The sequence below is a fragment of the Pongo abelii genome, chromosome 10, assembly GCF_028885655.2.
Source record: "Pongo abelii isolate AG06213 chromosome 10, NHGRI_mPonAbe1-v2.0_pri, whole genome shotgun sequence".
In the NCBI taxonomy this organism is placed as follows: domain Eukaryota; kingdom Metazoa; phylum Chordata; class Mammalia; order Primates; family Hominidae; genus Pongo; species Pongo abelii.
The window spans coordinates 116928647-116947619 of NC_071995.2; the positions used below are offsets into that span (position 1 = coordinate 116928647).

General features: G+C 49.1%; 1 protein-coding gene across 4 annotated transcripts in view; it reads right to left on the reverse strand.

The window, feature by feature from the left end:
* The window catches only part of VSIG10 (V-set and immunoglobulin domain containing 10), a 38275-nt gene extending 19573 nt beyond the window's left edge, over positions 1–18702 (reverse strand). For 3 of the 4 annotated variants that reach the window (XM_054527677.1, XM_054527678.1, XM_054527676.1), the window contains exons 1-3: positions 18286–18698; positions 12270–12551; positions 339–641 (exon numbers count right to left, since the gene is read on the reverse strand). In XM_054527677.1, coding sequence (XP_054383652.1) covers positions 339–641; positions 12270–12551; positions 18286–18364 — 664 coding nt within the window. In that variant the 5' untranslated portion in view covers positions 18365–18698. Of the gene's footprint in view, positions 1–338; positions 642–12269; positions 12552–18285 lie in introns of all 4 variants that reach the window. The other variant, XM_002823836.5, reaches the window with a different exon arrangement.
* Positions 18703–18973: the final 271 nt, after the last annotated feature.

The window sequence follows — 18973 nt, forward strand, 5'->3', positions numbered from 1 at the left end:
AGGCCGAGGCGGGTGGATCACCTGAGGTTGGGAGTTCAAGACCAGCCTGACCAACATGGAGAAACCCTGTCTCTACTAAAAATACAAAATTAGCTGGGCGTGGTGGCCCATGCCTGTAATCCCAGCTACTCAGGAGGCTGAGGCAGGAGAATCACTTGAACCCATGAGGTGGAGATTGCGGTGAGGTGAGATCGCACTTTTGCACTCCAGCCTGGGCAAGAAGAGGGAAACTCCATCTAAAAAAAAAAAAGACAAATGGGAGAGGCACAAACATGCAGTTCACAAGTTCATAAAGGGTTAAGGGGAAGAAGTGGGGCAGAGGAGTGCTGCTTACGCACAGTAGACCAGGAGCTCGGTGGTCACCTTTCGATGTCTCTTGCTGAGCAGATTCAAGGCCAAACAGGTGTAGTTCCCTTGGAGGTTTGGCGATATCAGTAACAGTGAGAAAGAGTTGACTGTCAGGTTGTGGCCAAAGGACTCGCTGCTGGAATTCAGGGCCTGGAACCACCATTCAACCATGGGTGGTGGCCTGGAGCTGCTGTTGCAGCTAAATTCCACCTGGGAGCCCCTGGCCGCGTAGAGGGTGCCGTTGGGGAGTGTGCCAGTGGCCGCGATGTGGACCTCAATCTGATAGGGGCCGCCTGGGAATGACAGGGGGAATAGGATGGCATTAATTATGTAAGAGCTCATTCGATTGCCTTACCAACTCTAATATATAAATGAACAGGAAATAGCCAATGAAGAGTATGGTATCTATCTAATACTATGTGACAAATGCTATGCCAAGTGCCCTGATACATTATTTCATTTAATCCTGGGTGACTATGTGAGATTTTATTACGGGGATAAATCTTTACAGAACAGGAAAAGTATACATTGCTCCTTTAAAAAACAAAAAACTGTAAGGGCTAGGCACAGTAGCTCATGCCTGTAATCCTAGCACTTTGGGAGGCTGAGGTAGGAGGATCACTTGAGGCCAGGAGTTCCAGACCAACCTGGGAAACACAGTGAGACCCCATTTCTACAAAAAAATTAAAAATTAGGGCCAGCGCGGTGGCTCATGCCTGAATTCCCAGCACTTTAGGAGGCCGAGGCAGGTGGACCACTTGAGGTCAGGAGTTCAAGACCAGCCTGGCCAACATGACGAAACCCTGTCTCTACTAAAAATACAAAAATCAGCTGGGCGTGGTCGCGCATGCCTATAATCTCAGCTACTAGGGAGGCTGAGGCAGGAGAATTGCTTGAACCTGAGAGGCAGAGGTTGCAGTGAGCCAAGATCACACCACTACACTCCAGCCTGGGCAACAGAGCGAGACTTCATCTCAAAATAAATAAATAAATAAATAAATAGCCAGGTGTGGTATCACGTGCCTATAGTCACAGGCCCTCCCAGCAGCTGGGACTACAGGCGTGTTCCACCATATCCAGCTAATTTTTGTATTTTTAGTAGAGACAGGATTTCGCCATGTTGCCCAGGCTGGTCTTGAACTCCCAGGTTCAAATGATCCACTCACCTTGGCCTCCCAAAGTGCTGGGATTACAAGTGTGAGCCACCACACCTGGCCAAAAAAATTTTTTAAAGCTTTGCTGGCCAGGCACAGTGGCTCATGACTGCAATTCTAGCATTTTGGGAGGATGAGGCAGAAGATCACATGAGCCCAGGAGTTCGAGACCAGCCTGGGCAACATGGCAAAACCCCATCTCAAAAAACACCAAAGAATTTGCCAGGCGTGGTGGTGCAGGTAGGTAGTCCCAGCTATTTGGGAGGTTGAGGTGGGAGGATCACTTCAGCCCAGGAGGTGGAGGTTGCAGTGAGCCGTGATTGTGCCAGTGCAGTCCAGTCTGGGTAACACAAGGAGACCCTCCCTATCTCAAGAAAAAAAAGAAAAGGAAAAGCTTTGCCGAATCCTGTTCTAGAACAATCTACAGCTGCTGCCTTCCTGTTCTTTGCTGTCCTCTTTGACATCAGAATTCACTTCTTTCCTTACCCACCTCAGATAAAAGTTGGCCAGTCAAGAGCTGCAAAAGTTTCATTTACATCTCAGTATCTTGAATTCCTTGCTAACAGGAAAAGTTACCTTATCTTCAGCTATTTACTCTTCAGACCAGCAATTTTATTTGAAAATGACTTTGAATGCACCACACAGTCTGTGCTAGTCAGTTAATGTGTACTTCTCCAATGGGATAAGGTCTGTGGGAAAATTTAAAGACTGTGGTATCACCTTTATAGGCAAAATCGACAACCCACTTTCTCTTGATGTCCCTAGTGACTGCCAAGCAAAGAGCCCATCCCAGTGATCCGCAGGCTCCTATAAGCACCAATCTCTGCTACAGATAAACTTGGCAGGCCACGCATGGTGGCTTATGCGTGTAATCCCAGAGCTTTGGGAGGCCGAGGCGGGTGGATCACTTGAGGCCAGGAGTTTGAGACCAGCCTGGCCAACATGGTGAAACCCCATCTCTACTAAAAATACAAAAATTAGCTGGGCGTGGTAGAGCATGCCTGTAATCCCAGCTACTCAGGAGGCTGAAGCAAGAGAATCACTTAAACAAGGTCAGGAGATCAAGACCATCCCGGCTAACACGGTGAAACCCTGTCTCTACTAAAAATACAAAAAATTAGCCAGGCATATGGTGGTGGGCGCCTGTAGTCCCAGCTACTCTGGAGGCTGAGGCAGGAGAATGGTGTGAACCTGGGAGGCGGAGCTTGCAGTGAGCCGAGATCGCACCACTGCACCCAGCCTGGGCAACAGAGTGAGACTCCGTCTCGAACAAACAAACAAACAAAAACAGATAAGCTTGGCAAGACCCAAATTAATCAATCCTTGGGCAAGAATCACCCCACCTTCTGACCAGGCACAAACAAGTTTTCTTCGGTGTACCCAGCATTCCCTTTCCCTAGGAGCCTACACTGTGAGAAGACATAGGGACACCACCACCAACACAGACAAAGCGCTGCTGGTGGGTACATATCGGACAGGCCCATCAGCCAGGAAACGTGGATCTTTCCTGAGATTCCCTTTCTTGGAAGTTTGGAGTGAAGGCCATATCACTGGCTAGAGAGGAGCTCCCCATCCCCCAAACCCAACTGAATCCTAAGCCTCTTGGAGGTAGACACAGACCAGCTTCCTCATTGCTAACGTGCTAGGTGGTTCCATTGTTCCCTTGCTTGGCCTGAGAAAAACAGACACAGGGAGAGCCTGGCACTGTGTGCCATGAAATCTGACTGGGGTCTTTCATGGGCTGATTTATCTCTTGATATCTCAGCTCCTCAAATGCATACATAAGAGACAGCATCTTTTAAAAAAAAGAAAAACACAAAGTTGGCTGGGCACGATGGCTCACGCCTATAATCCCAGCACTTTGGGAGGCCGAGGCAGGCGGATCACCTGAGGTCAGGAGTTCAAGACCAGCCTGGCCAACACGGTGAAACCCTGTCTCTACTAAAAATACAAAAATTAGCCGGGTTTGGTGGCGCACGCCTGTAGTCCCAGCTACTTGGGAGGCTGAGGCAGGAGAATCATTTGAACTCAGGAGGCAGAGGTTGCAGCGAGCCAAGATCACGCCACTCCTGGGCAACAGAGCGAGACTTCGTCTCCAAAAAAAAAAAAAAAAAGTCGGGCACAGGCATGATGGCTCACGCCTGTAATCCCAGCACTTTGGGAGCCCAAGGCGTGTGGATCACCTGAGGTCAGGAGTTCGAGACCAGCCTGGCCAACATGGTGAAACTCTGTCTTTTCTAAAAATACAAACAATTAGCCAGGCATGATGGCACATGAGTGTAATACCAGCTACATGGGAGGCGAGGCAGGAGAACTGCTTGAACCCGGAAGGTAGAGGTTGTAGTGAGCTGAGATTGCACCATTGCACTCCAGCCTGGGCAACGAGTGAAACTGTGTCTCAAAAAAAAAAAAAGCACAAAGTCAGCCAGGCACAGTGGCTCACCTCTGTAATCCCAGCACTTTGGGAGGCGGAGGCAGGCGGATCACTTGAGGTCAGGAATTCAAGACCACCCTGGGCAATAGGGCAAAACAAAACCCTGTCTCTACTGAAAACACAAAAATTATTCAGGCGTGGTAGCTGGTGCCTGTAATCCCAGCTACTTGGGAGGCTGAGGCAGGAGAACAGCTTGAACCCAGGAGGCGGAGGCTGCCGTGAGCCGAGATCATGCCAGTGTGGGTGACCAAGTGAAACCACATCTCAAAAAAAAAAGTGTACCAGGATATGGGAAGGGCTGTGACACCTTCCCTATCTGACCAGCCCATCTGCAGGTACACACATGGCTGTTCCAATATCATACCCACTCCAATTTGGAGGTAGCAGGGATGGGTCAACTGATGAAATAAACAGCTGTGTGGCCGGGTGAGGTGGATCATGGCTGTAACTCACCATTGTAGGAGGCTGACACGGGAGAATCGCTTGAACCCGGTAGTTCAAGACCAGCCTGAGCAACATAATGAGGCCCTGTCTCTGCAAAAATATTTGTTTAATTAATTTATGTATTTACTTAAGTATTTTTTTGAGATGGAGTCTCACTCTGTCACTCAGGCTGGAGTGCAGTGGCGAAAACTCAGCTCACTGCAAACTCCGCTTCCTGGGTTCAAGTGATTCTCCCACCTCAGCCTCCTGAGTAGCCAGGATTACAGGCGTGTGTCACCACGCCCAGCTAATTTTTTTGTATTTTTAATAGAGATGGGGTTTCACTACGTTGGCCAAGGCGGTTTCAAACTTTTGACCTCAGGTGATCTGCCCACCTTGGTCTCCCAAAGCGCTGGGATTACAGGCGTGAGCCACCACTCCCGGCCTAAATTTAAAAATTGAAAAAAAAAAAAAAAAAAAAAAAAAAAGAAAGAAAGAAACGGCCTTGGCAGCCTTTAACTGCTCTGGACCAAGGGATTTCTGTACATTTAGAAGCAGAGTCCCAATCCCGATGGCAAGATCCTTCAACCTCACCTTTCAATTAACAGGGAGCAGTGCACACTCTTCTTGTGGGATGAGTGATGAAATCACACTGCGGGTGCCCATTCCAGGCAGGTTGAATTGCCCCGGGCCTACAGAAAACCTGACCTCCTATAAGACAGAGACATCAAATGCCCACCGATGGACAAGCAGAGGACCAGGTGGTAAGGAGAGAGAAATCTAGCAACCTCCCTACTGCCATTTCCATGCTTCTACAGCATCTCTGTCCATTCACATATCCTCAGCCACTTGCAGAAAACAAACTGTCATATCTTGGAATTGTTCCCCCTAGATTCCAAGGCCATGTTAGAATGTTTCCAAATTGTTCTCCTTAAGAGAAGGAGGCGGGCTGGGCGAGGTGGTTCACATCTGTAAGCCCAGCACTTTGGGAGGCCAAGGAGGGAAGACTGCTTGAGCCCAGGAGTTCAAAACCAGCCTAGGCAATATAGTGAGACCTTATCTCTACAAAAAAACTAAAAAATTAGCCGAGTGTGGTGGCACACACTGTTAGTCTCAGCTACTCGGGATGGTGAGATAAATCACTTGAGCCTAGGGATTCAAGGCTGTGGTGAGCCGAAATCACACCACTGCACTCCAGCCTGGGTGACAGAGTGAGACCCTCTCTCAAAAAAAAAAAAAAAAAAGAGAGAGAGAAGGAGGTAACGTGACTCAGCTAGCAACCACATCAGTGAAAAGATCTGAGCACAAAGAGTCCCTAACCCACAGCAAGACCTGTTCAAAAGACACAGATGAGGCCGGGCACAGTGGCCCACGCCTGTAATCCCAGGACTTTGGGAGGCCGAGGCGGGTGGATCACGAGGTCAGGAGTTCGAGACCAACCTGGCTAACATGGTGAAACCCCGTCTCTACTAAAGATACAAAAAATTAGCCAGGCGTGGTGGCGCATGCCTGTAATCCCAGCTACTCGGGAGGCTGAGGCAGGAGAATCACTTGAACCCGGGAGGCAGAGGCTGCAGTGAGCCGAGATTACACCATTGCACTCCAGCCTGGGCGACAGGGCGAGACTGTGTCTCAAAAAAAAAGAAAAGGACCCAGATATAAACTGGTTGATTGTTGAGAACTTGAGATGGACTATCCCACAGGAATCCCATCGCTGGCTTAACCACTGGATCCAGTTCAAGTGTGCTGAGGGCTACATGAGTTTATCTCATTAATGCATACCACAAATCTGTAACTCGTTCCACCATTACCCTCGATTTCACAGAGAATAAAACTAACGTTGGAGTTCAAGGGACTTTCCCAAGGTCACACAGACAACAACAGCTAATAGAACGTGGATTTGAACCCAGTCATCTGGACCACTCCGCAATACCACTGCCATCCCAGAAAGAGAGGCTGAATCAAACCTAATCTATTTTCCCAAATCTACACAAAAATGAGGGCCAACTCCAATCAGAGATGTCACGCCCTCCCCACTGGCCACTGTCGGGGAAGCAACACAGGGTTCCCTGAGGCAGAGAGGGGTCTGCTGTTTAGCCCAGGGACCTCCTAAGATGGGAACCAGGAGACCAACCCCAGAGGGCTCTGGTGTATTTGAACCAAAGGGTATCTGTGTCTGATTTTCACAAACAAGCCCTACATCAATCAAGGACCCCATGTATTTCCACGTGAAGAAATTTCCATACTATGACTCACAGCACAGTAACTAAGACACGCACAGGACTTCTCTGGAGGGAGTACAAAGTGCCACTGGAATTCAGTGACATTTTTATTCCTTTTTCTTTTTTTTTTTTTTTTGAGACAGACTCTTGTTCTGTCACCCAGGCTGGAGTGCAGTGGTGCCATCTCAGCTCACTGCAACCTCCGCCCTCCCCGGTTGAAGCTTTTCTTGTGTCTCAGCCTCCCACGTATCTGGGATCACAGGTGTGCATCATCACACCTAAGTTTTGTATTTTTAGTAGAGATGGAGTTTCACCATGCTGGCCAGGCTGGTCTCAAACTCCTGACCTCAAGTGATCCACCTGCCTCAGCCTCCCAAAGTGCTGGGATTACAGGCATGAGCCACTGTGCCCAGCCATGAGTTCAGTGACATTTTTAAAGTTGCAATTTCACATTCATTGTAACAAGACCTTGCCTTTATCTCCCTACAGGGCAATAATGAAACTAATCCATCCTCCAATAAACTTAGCCAATGATTAACAAATCAGTATCTCATCAAGTCATCATAAACTAAAGAGAGTGATGATAAACAAAAAGTTGCAATGTCACCTTACCCCACTGTGGATAAAAGATAAGGTTATTCATTGATGAGATGGACAAGAAGGGATGACTAATTATTTTGGGCAGGTGGACTAAAGGAGACCAGCCCGCACTTGGCCGCAGGCTCACAGTGGGAACCAAACAGTGGGGCCAAGATGGGTGACATTTTTTAATGCACCCCCTTCATTCCTGGCATCGTCCAGAAATTTATCTATGGCCTCTCCAGACACAGAAACACTGCTGTAATGGACGATGCCCTAATCTTTGAGAATTGGCAGAAACATCACCCAAAACCAAGAAGTGTCCTAGAGGCCTCTCTTTCCTTCTACTTCTGATCCAGCAGCAAGTCCTGCTGGTCTCCTTCCAAAATATTTTCCAAACCTGTGCATTTTCACCAAGGCCACTGTCGCCACCCTGTCTGGTCACCGACTCTGTATACCTCCAATTGGCTTCCCTGTTTTATTTCATCAGTTCTTCTTGATACCAAACACATACATTTTCCACATGCAAATTAAATGGTGCCACACCCCTGCTGGAAGCTCCCAGAGTTTCTCCTGCACACAGAATAAAATCGCAACTCCTAGCCAGGCACAGTGGCTCATGCCTATAATCCCAGCACTTTGGGAGGCCGAGGCAGGTGGATCACCTGAGGTTAGGAGTCCAAGACCAGCCTGGCCAACATAGTAAAACCCCCTCTCTACTAAAAATACAAAAATTGGCCAAGCGTGGTGGTGCAAGCCAGTTACTCGGGAGGCTGAGGCAGGAGAATCGCTTGAACACAGGGGGCGGAGGTGGTAGCGAGCCGAGATCATGCCACTGCACTCCAGCCTGGGTGACAGAGGGAGACTCTGTCTCAAACAAACAAACAAAAGTCACTAATTCCAATATCTCCCCTCTGGCCTCCCAATTTAAAATGCTTCAGGGGCCGGATGCGGTGGCTCACGCCTGTAATCCCAGCACTTTGGGAGGCTGAGGCAGGCAGATCACGAGGTCAGGAGATCGAGACCACGGTGAAACCCCGTGTCTACTAAAAATACAAAAAATTAGCCGGGCGCGGTGGCGGACGCCTGTAGTCCCAGCTACTCGGGAGGCTGGGGCAGGAGAATGGCGTGAACCTGGGAGGCAGAGCTTACAGTGAGCCGAGATTGCACCACTGCACTCCAGCCTGGGCGACAGAGCGAGACTCTGTCTCAAAAAAAAAAAAAAAGTTTCAGAAAAATCACATTAACTTGTTCCTCATCTGTCCGCCCCACTAGGCTGCTCACTCCTCAAGGGCAGAGACCTTGTGTGCCTTCTTCACACCTGTGGCCCAGTGCCTAGAACAGTGTCTGGCATCAAGCTCTCAATGAATCCATGCTGAATAAAGGAATTAGTAGGTTCTTTACTTTACAGATGAGGAATCTTGGATCCAGAACAGTGATCACATGGGTATTTCCCTATTTTTTATTATTATTATCTTTTTTTTTTTTTGAGACAGAGTTTCACTCTTGTTGCCCAGGCTAGAGTGCAATGGCACGATCTCAGCTCACTGCAACCTCGGTCTCCCAAGTTGAAGCGATTCTCTTGCCTCAGCCTCCCAAGTAGCTGAGATTACAGGTGCACACCACCACACCTGGCTAATTTCTTGTATTTTCAGTAGAAACGGGGTTTCACCATGTTAGCCAGGCTGGTCTTGAACTCCTGACCTCGGGTGATCCGCCCACCTCGGCCTCCCAAAGTGCTGGGATTACAGGTGTGAGCCACCACGCCTGGCCTATTATTTTTATTTTTATTTTTATTTTGAGGCAGGATCTCACTCTGTAGCCCAGGATGGAGTACAGTGGCACCATCTTGGCTCACTGCAACCTCCGTCTCCCAGCTCAAGCAATCCTCCCCACTCAGCCTCCTGAATAGCTGGGATTACAGGTGCATGACACCATGCCCAGCTAATTATTATTTTCTAAACTTTTGGTAGAGATGGGGTCTCACTACATTGCCCAGGCTGGTCTCAGACTCCTGGGATCAAGCAATCATCCCGTCTCAGCCTCCCAAAATGCTAGGATTATGGGCATGAGCCACTGTACCCGGCCTCTCATGGGGATGTCTACTGAACTATATGCCCCAAATCTAGAGCATGGATGTCCTTCTAATCCAGTGACCAGCAAACTCTCTCTGTAAAGGGCCAGAGAGCAAATAAATTTGGCTTTGAAGCCCATAGGATCTATGTCACAACCACTCACTTCTGCTATAGTTAGTAACAAAGATAGAGATAATATGTAAATGAATGAATGTGGCTATATTCCAATAAAACTTTATTTACGAACACCAACATTTGAATTTCATATGATTTTCTTTTTTTTTTTTTTTTTTTGAGACAGGGTCTTGTTCTGTCACCCAGGCTGGAGTGCAGTGGCATGATCATAGCTCACTGCAGCCTTGACCTCCCTGGGCTCAAGCAATCCTCCCATCTTAGCCTCCTGATTAGCTGGAACTACAGGCACACACCATCACACCCAGCTAGTTTTTTCACTTTTTGTAGAAACGGGGTCTCGCTATGTTGCCAGGGCTGGTCTCAAACTCCTGGGCTCAAGTCATCCATCCGCCTCAGCCTCCCAAAGTGCTGGGATTACATGACGTGACCCACTGCACCTGGCTTTCATATGATTTTCATGTCACAAATATCCTTTTTTTTCAACCACTTAAAAATATAAAAAATATTCATAATCGGCTGGGCATGGTGGCTGACGCCTGTAGTCCCAGCACTTTGGGAGACCAAGGCAGGCAGATCACAAGGTCAGGAAATCGAGACCATCCTGGCTAACACAGTGAAATTGAAACCCCGTCTCTGCTAAAAACACACACACACACACACAAAAAAAATTAGCCAGGCATGGTGGTGGGCGCCTGCAGTCCCAGCTACTCGGGAGGCTGAGGCAGGAGAATGGCATGAACCCGGGAGGTGGAGCTTGCAGTAAGCTGAGATTGCGCCACTGCACTCCAGCCTGGGCAACAGAGTGAGACACCATCTCAAAAAAAAAAAAAAAAAAAAAAAAATTCATAATCTGCAGGCCATACAACAGCAGGCTGTAGTTTACAACCTCGCACTCTAAATTCTTTTTTTAATAATTTTTTGTAAATATGGAGTCTCACTATGTTAACCAAGCTGGTCCCAAACTCTTGGCTCAAATGATTCTCCCACCTCAGCCTCCCAAAGTGCTGGGATTACAGGCATGAGCCACGGCACCCAGCCTGCTGTAAATTCATATGTGTATCTCAGCAGATATGATAGACTGTTTTAGGAAAGTGCAATAGGAAAGGTGGCTCATGCCAGGCCCTGTACTTAGCACCGTAGTACAAGAGTGTTCGCTATAGCTGGACACGGTGGCTCATGCTTGTAATCCCAGTACTTTGGGAGTCCGAGGTGGGCAGATCACGAGGTCAGGAGTTCGAGACCAGCCTGAGCAACATGGTGAAACCCCGTCTCCACTAAAACTACAAAAATTAGCTGGGAGAGGTGGCAGGCGCCTGTAATCCCAGCTACTTGGGAGGCTGAGGCAGGAGAATCACTTGAACCCAGGAGGCAGAGGTTGTGGTGAGCCGAGATTGCATCACTGCACTCCAGCCAGGGCGACAGAGTGAGACCACGTCTCAAAAAATAATAATAATAAAATAAAATAAAATAAAAATAAATAAGAGTGCTCGCTACACCTGACAAAGCAGGCAATGTATTATCCCCCATTAACAAATGAGGAAAACTGGAGCTCAGAGATATGAAGCTACTTATTCAAGGTGACACAGAACTCAGTGACAGCCTTTGCATTGGAATTCAGGCAGTCTGACTTGACTCCATATGTTTTTTTTAGAGGCAGGGTCTCCCTGTGTTGCCCAGGCTGGAGTGCAGTGGCTATTCATAGGTGCAATTATGGTGCATTGCAGCCTGGAGCTCCTGGACCCAAGCAATCCTGAGTAGCTGGGACTACAGTCCCACACCACTGCACTTGGCTTTGATTATGATATACTGTAACTTTTTTACATAATAAAATGATATTAATAGCAAAGATGATATTAACAACAAGCTAAAAATAAAAGCTTATTAATATGCCAGGAGCCTTTTAAAGCACTTTATTTGTTTATTTTTCTTTTTTTTGCGATGGAGTCTAGTTCTGTCACCCAGGCTGGAGTGCAGTGGCGTGATCTCGGCTCACTGCAACCTCCACCACCCGGGTTTAACCGATTCTCTTGCCTCAGCCTCCCGAGTAGCTGGTACTACAGGCACCCACCACCATGCCCGGCTAATTTTTGTATTTTTAGTAGAGATGGGGTTTCACCATGTTGGCCAGGCTGGTCTTGAACTCCTGACTTCGGGTGATCTGCCCACTCGGCCTCCCAAAGTGCTGGAATTACAGGCATGAGCCACCATGCCTGGCCTAACGCACTTTATAAACTGGTATCTATTCTTCACAGCAATTCTAAGAAGCAATAATTTTTTTTTTTTTTTTCTGAGACAGAGTCTTCCTCTGTCGCCCAAGCTGGAGTGCAGTAGCGCAATCTTGGCTCACTGCAACCTCTGCCTCCCAGGTTCAAGCAATTCTCCTGCCTCAGCCTCCCAAGTAGCTGGGACTACAGGTGTGCGCCGCCACGCCCAGCTAATTTTTTATATTTTTAATAGAGATGGGGTTTCACCATGTTAGCCAGGATGGTCTCAATGTCTCGACCTTGTGACCTGCCCGCCTTGGCCTCCCAAAGTGCTGGCATTATAGGCGTAAGCCACCGCACCTGGCGGCATTTTTTGTATTTTTAATAGAGATGGGGTTTTACCATGTTGGCCAGGCTGGTCTCGAACTCCTGACTTCAAGTGATCCGCCCACTTTGGCCTGCCAAAGTGCTGGGATTACAGGCATGAGCCACTGCGCCCAGCCACAGAAATTCTTTTTATCTCCATTTTACAGGTGAGGAAATAGAGGTGTGAGAGGTCCCTCAGCTTCCAAGTGGCAGGGCCCAAAATGAATTCCAGGCCATCTGAACCCAAAACCCATATTCCTGACCATGGTCTCCTCCTTTCCAAGGCTCCGAGCACCTCTCCAGCCCCGGTCCCTGCCAGCCCCACTTACTGGCCACCTGCAGCCACACTTGGAACCACTGAGTCACATTCAGGATCTCCTGGCAGGTGTAGTTTCCCTCATCTCCCAGGCTCAGCGATTCAATGTGCAGGGAGCTGGCATCCACTAGAGAGAAGCGAGGCTCAGCTGGCTGGAGGCTAGAGTTGGACGAGAGAAGGAAGACAGGCTCCGAGTTGTTCCGGTACCAGGTCACCCGGCCCCTCAGTCCTGAGATGTTGCCACAGTGCAGAGTAACATTCTCATGAACTTCTCCAATGACAACAGCCTCCAATCCTGTACAAGGCAAGATCAGGCTGTTACTACCCTTCTTAATTTCTAAACAATGTCCCTTTTTGGACAGTCCTCCTGTATTCGGATTTTTTTTAAAATCAGGTTTTTTTGTTTTTGTTTTTTTTTTGAGACAGAGTCCCACTCCACCTCCCAGGAGGCGGAGGTTGCAGTGAGCCGATATTGTGCCACTGTACTCCAGCCTGGGTGACAAGAGCGAAACTCTGTCTCAAATAAATAAATAAACAAACTACATGGTACAGACCCAAGCTGTCTCAGTGGCTCCAGCCTGGCCCATTCTAGATCAGCCTTTGGCTAGTCATCGATCCCCAGGCAGATCAGCAGAGCCACCTAACCAACCACCCAAGCCTGTGGGTAATAAGCACTACTGTCATTTTGGGGTTGTTTCTTATACAGCATTACTGTGGCAATAAATAATTGATACAGAACCCAAGTGGCTTTATTTGCCTAGAAATCCAGAAGGGGTAGAAAGAAGAGGGCTTTGGCTTTGTTTCCACTGTCCCGCTGCTCTCTCTGCCTCTCCCTCTCTCTCCATCTCAAATGGCCCTAGAGTTCAAGTTCTCTCAGAAGCTCCATGCAAGAATGGGCTGGCAGTAGGGACTGTGTGCCCACTTTGGACAAGGCACTGGGAATCCCACTGTGGACACAACACACAGAAACCTCCAAGAGTTCACAGTCCGGTGAAGAAAAGAGACAATAAACTGGCAAGTACAATGCAGTGTGATAAACACCAAGATAAGGCCTCAGAGAAAGGGCTCCTAAGTCCAACTAGGGCAAATGTCAAGAAACACTTCCCCCAGGAAGCCGAACTGAGATCTGATGGACAAGTAGGAATCAGCCAAGAAAAGGTGAGGATGGGTTCCCAGGCAAACGGAGCATGTTCAAAAGCCCAGATCAGCAGCCGCAGCATGTTAGAAATACAGATTATCAAGCCTCACCCCAAAACACCTAGATCAGAAACTGCGGGAGAGCAGCAGCCCTTTGTGTTTTATTTATTTATTTTTAACAAATCGGCAATTATTTAACTTCTTTTTTAAGAGATGGGGGTTGGGGGGGGTCTCACTCTGATGTCCTGGACAGTCTTGAACTCCTGACTTCAAGCAATCCTCCCCACTCAGCCTCCCAAAGAGCTGGGATTACAGGAATGATTCATTATACCTGGCCCAGCATCTGTGTTTTAGCAAGCCCTCCAGGTGATTCTGACGCCCATTCAAGACTGACAGGTGTCCGGGTGTGGGTGTGGCGGCTCAGGCCTGTAATCCCAGGGCTTTGGGAGGCTGAGGTGGGAGGATCACTTGAATCCAGGAGACTAAAGCTGCAGTGAGCCACGATTGTGACACTGCACTCCAGCCTGGGCAGCAGAGATACCCTGTCTCTTTTTTTGTTTGTTTAATGTAAATAATTGTTTTTTTCTTTTTTAGAGATTGGGAGGTGGAGGGGGCGGGGGCGGGTCTCAGTATGTTGCCCAGGCTGGTCTCGAACTCCTGGACTCAAGCATTCCATTCAGACCCACCTCGGGCTCCCAAAGTGGTGGGATTACAGGCGTGAGCCGCCGCGCCCAGCCAACCCTGACTCATAAAAAAGACTGACAGGTGCTAATGGGCATTAGACTGTCGCTAGGTAACAAGCAAATGCAACCCATTTTGCTGAGAAGTTTCACAATTGTCCAGCCCCCTCCACAATCAAGACCCAATACAAAGAGGCTACAGGAGTAGGAAGACGGGCAGAACATGTTGGGGTGATAAAAATGAATTAGTGGTGATGGCCGTATAACCTTGGACTACACTAAAATCCCCTGAGTGGTACACTTTAAAAGGGTGAATTTTGTGGCATGTAAATTATATCTGAATAAAGCTGTTATAGAAAAAATAAACTGCCACTTGCCCCTGGCAACCCTTCTCATTTAAGTGAAAGAGTAATCATCATCTGTATTTGGCTTCTTGTCTGGTTAGAAGGGGCTCCCTTTGAAAGATCTGAAGCCAGCCTGGAGCCCCAGAAGTTCTGATTCTCTCACCATTTTGGCCACACCATTCCCAAAAGACTTTTCACCCAAGTCAGGATGAAAACAAACAAAAAAAACCACCAAATTTTAAAAACTAAGCCACGTGCTGAAAGGTGGAGAATGCCATCTAATGACAGAGATTCCAAAACAGCAAGAAATGCTTCTGAACAATCACTTTAAAAAGCAGGTGAGGGCTGGGGGCGGTGGCTCATGCCTGTAATCCCAGTATTTTGGGAGGCCGAGGCAGGTGGATCACTTGAGGTCAGGAGTTGGAGACCAGCCTGGCCAACATGGTGAAACCTCATATCTACTAAAAATACAAAAATTAGCTGAATGGCCGGGTGTGGTGGCTCCCGCCTGTAATCCCAGCACTTTGGGAGGCCGAGGCGGGCAGAATCAGGAGCTTGGGACCAGCCTGGCTAACATGGTGAAACCCCATTTCTACTAAAAATACAAAAAATTAGCCGGGCGTGGTGGCACACGCCTGTAATCCCACCTATTCAGGAGGCTGAGGCAGGAGAATCGCTTGTACCCAGGAGGCGGAGGTTGCAGTGAGCCAAGATCGCGCCATTGCATTCCAGCCTGGGTAACAGAGCAAGATTCTGTCTCAAAAAAAAAAAAAAAGCAGGTAAGCATTCTTTTTATTTATTTATTTATTTATTTATTTTTAGATGAAGTCTTGCTCTGTTGCCTAGGCTGGAGTGCAATGGCGTAATCTCGGATCACTGCAACCTCTACCTCCGGGTTCTAGCAATTCTCCCGCCTCAGTCTTCTGAGTAGCTGAGATTACAGGCACCGCCATCATGCCCCGCTAAGTTTTTGTATTTTTGTAGAGACGGGGTTTCACCATGTTGGCCAGGCTGGTCCTGAACTCCTGACCTCAGGTGATCTGCCCGCCTTGGCCTCCAAAATTGCTGGAATTACAGGCGGGAGCCACCGAACCTGGCCAAGAATTCTTTTTAAATTATTAGGACTGGGAACCCAAATTATCCAGTGGCAACCCCCACAATGGAAAGGAAGATGAACTTCAGAGTTACAGATGCAACATGTGTTCATGCGACCTGCAGACCTGTCCCTTGCCTAACTCCTTGGCAAAGAAATAAAGGAACAGTGGCTTGGAAAAAAGCCCTGGTGAAACTTTAGTCTTGGAACTTGAGCTAACATTGTCTTCTCCTCCAAGGCATAGAATGACATGATCACAAAAGAAACCATTTGAAGACATTTCACTTCTCCTGGCTTGGCTTACTCCACTCTTTTTTAAACCACTGTATCTGAAGGTGCCCTTGGAGATCATCTAGTCCAGAGATGTGGCTGCCCTGTGGGCTGGGTTGAAGATGAGATTGAGTCCTGGCTCAGCGGGAAAAAACACAGTCATTGATTAGTGATGTCTGACATAGACGTGGAAGGGGTAGTTCCTGCCTGGCAGTTCTATACCTTCTCACTTTACCGTTGAGAAAACTGAGATTTAGGAAGATTAAGTTATTCACTTAAAGTCCCAAGCAAATCACTGGGAGATGTGGGATTGTCACTCAGGTCACTTTACGCTGGTCTCCTGCACCAGACAGGATGCAATGATAAAATATAGTAACAATTTTAGAAGTCATTCATATGGTGTCCAGAGGTTCCTTCTTGCCCCTCAACCTTAAATGTACAATAGGGAACAGAAGAGGGAGTAATATAAACTCCCTGATGCTGCCCATGTATTATTATTTACAGAGTAAGAGTTACACCCAAGCATTTATTAATTTTTTTAAAGCAACTTTTCCCAAGAATAACCTAGGATTTACAATCCAGGGTAGCTAGTGGATGCATATAAGTTGTCTGGCATTGAATGTCAGGAGAAAAATTTTTTTCCCCAAAAACTCCCAACTTAAAAAACAAACACACAACAAAAACACACCAAGCTCAGGAAGCCCCCTGGCACCATACACAAAGGGGAAGCAGGTCTGGGCATCAAAATAGCTGGGCAAAGGCTCAACACGGTGGCTCACACCCATAATCCCAACACTTTGGGAGGCCGAGACAGGAGGATCGCTTGGGTCCAGGAGTTTAAGACCAACCTGGGCTCAAGCGATTGTAGAGACCATCTCTACAAAAAAATTTTAGAAATTAGCTAGGCGTGGTGGTGCACGCCTGTAGTCCCAGCTACTTGTAGGCCGAGGTGGGAGGATCAGTGCAGTGATTGCGCCACTGCACTCCAGCCTGGGCAACAGAGCAAGAGCCTGGCTCGAAAAAAATAGCTGGCCATAGCAGTGGAGATAGGTTCCCCACGGGGCGGGTGGCAGTCAGCCTGAAAGCCAGGTCATTCCAGCAGGATGACTTCATCCCAGGGTTCTTCTCACTTCCCAGGTTCCTGGTGTTCATCGTGCAGGAAACACTGCAAACAGCTGGGGAGATGGGAATACTTGACAACCACCTTTCACGTCCAGAGATGACCAACTGGGAACTGTCCTTCTCCCCCGCCACACACACCCCAGCACAGTGATTACTCAGCCAAATGCCTGCAGGGCCAGCAGGTAACACCCATGACTGAAGGTGGGGGGGCAAATATTACAACAGGGAGAGGTGGAACAAATTTAGGCTCACATGCCCTAGATAAGAGGATGACAAATGCCCAATTCCAACTGGGAAAGCAGGCCCCGTGTTGCCAGACCTTCAGATTTTTCCAGATAAACTGGAAACCTAGAGATGTTATTGTTTTTAAATGGTTGGTAAAAATAAATAAATAAATAAAATAAAATTGTATGAGCCTAATAATTAGGAACTTTTGGCACTTGCTGCTAAGAAGCTCCAGCATAATTTACAACGCATCTCCGGAAACGTGCAAGAGGAGACCAGTTGGGTGGAGCAGACCCGGGAACACAAAAAGTAGCGCTCTGCCTGCATCCTGGCAAACTTCACCACCTCCTGGCTCCATCTCCTCTCCCTGCACCCGAGCCTCCTCCCAGCTTATCACACTCCCAGCACACAGTAGGCATGCACAGTAGGCATGCTGGTGAATTAAATTCAAATATATATAAATAGTTCAATCTTTTTACATTCTATATATTTTTGTAAGCACCCCCCAATTCTTTTTTCGTAGCAAAGCAGACCATAGATGAAGCATTTCAGACCTTTTGTCAATCATGTCAAGTGTGAGGGGAAGTCTTTTGTAAGTCAGCCAAGTATTTCAAAATAAAAAGCTTTTCCAAAAGTAAAGGCGGAAGACCCCGCTTTGAAGGCGCTGGTCGGCACAGGAAGACTTGCAAAGGTGTGTAGGGAAGTCCACCGGTTACAGGTGTAAGGCGAGTTCAACCTTGGGCAGAGGGAGGAGAAAAATAAAGTGGGAGTCTCGAGTTTGAGCACCAGCGTATCAGGTATTAATAATACCAGAACGCGAATTTACATCCGACGCTTAAAAAAAAAAAACACTTTCCCGGCACACGTGCCTCTTTATTTTGCCCCCGCACCTCGGCTCGGCTCGGCTCCTCTGCAGCCTCGCCGGCTGCCCACCCCAGGAGGCTGGGGGTATCTCGCCCCGCACCGGGCGCCCGGGAAAATTCCTTCCTGCAAAGACGGCCGAGCTGCGAGCAGGAAACCAAGACCCTCCTGAGGCAGCTTCTAGGCTGGGGCCACCACGGATCCGGGCGGAGTCGGAGGGAATTGGGTCTCTCGCTGTCCCCTCCCCACCGCTGACTGGGAAAACTCAACTTTTCCCTCCGGATCACGGCCCCTTACCTACGGCGACCCAGCCGGCCAGGAGCGCCCCGAGGCAGACGAGGACGCGGGGCTCGGGCGCACGGCCGCCTGCGGCCATCTCGCCCCAGATCCCGGCTCAGGAAACGCAGGCTCGGGCTGGGCTGGACGTGTGTGCCCCAGGGCCCCAGGCCGGGGTACCGAGGGCTCCTCCCAGGTCCTCGGCACGGCAGAGTGGCCCCACTTTCTCGGCCCCCAAGAAGGATGCTTGGCTGAGCCGAGTGTCCAGGGCCGGCAGCGGCGCTCGGCTGCAGGCTCGGGTCCCCGCTCCCGAGCGCCCTGGCCGGGGAGGGAGGGCGCACCCCGCCCCCTGCGCCCGCCTGCCCACTCCCGCCGGCGGAAAACAACAGGAGCGGGCTCCCTCCCGCCTCCCAGCCAGGCGGGAGCCCAACTTCCTCTACCTTGGCCAGCGAGGAGGGCTTTCTGCCGAGGGCGCGCCGAGCCGGGTCCCGCCGGGCCAGGGGCGGGGCGCGGAGGCTGGGCCCTCCCCTAGTCCACTCCGCCCGGGACAGCAGTACCAAGTCGCGGGGACAGCGGGCGGGACGGAGCCCTGCAGCTGCCGCAGGACGCACCCACCCCCCCGCCGCGGCACCAGGCTGCAGAACCCGGAGGAAGCAGTTGCCAAGCTGCAGAACGCAGGACCCCCCTGGCAGTCCCCGCTGAGCGTCTC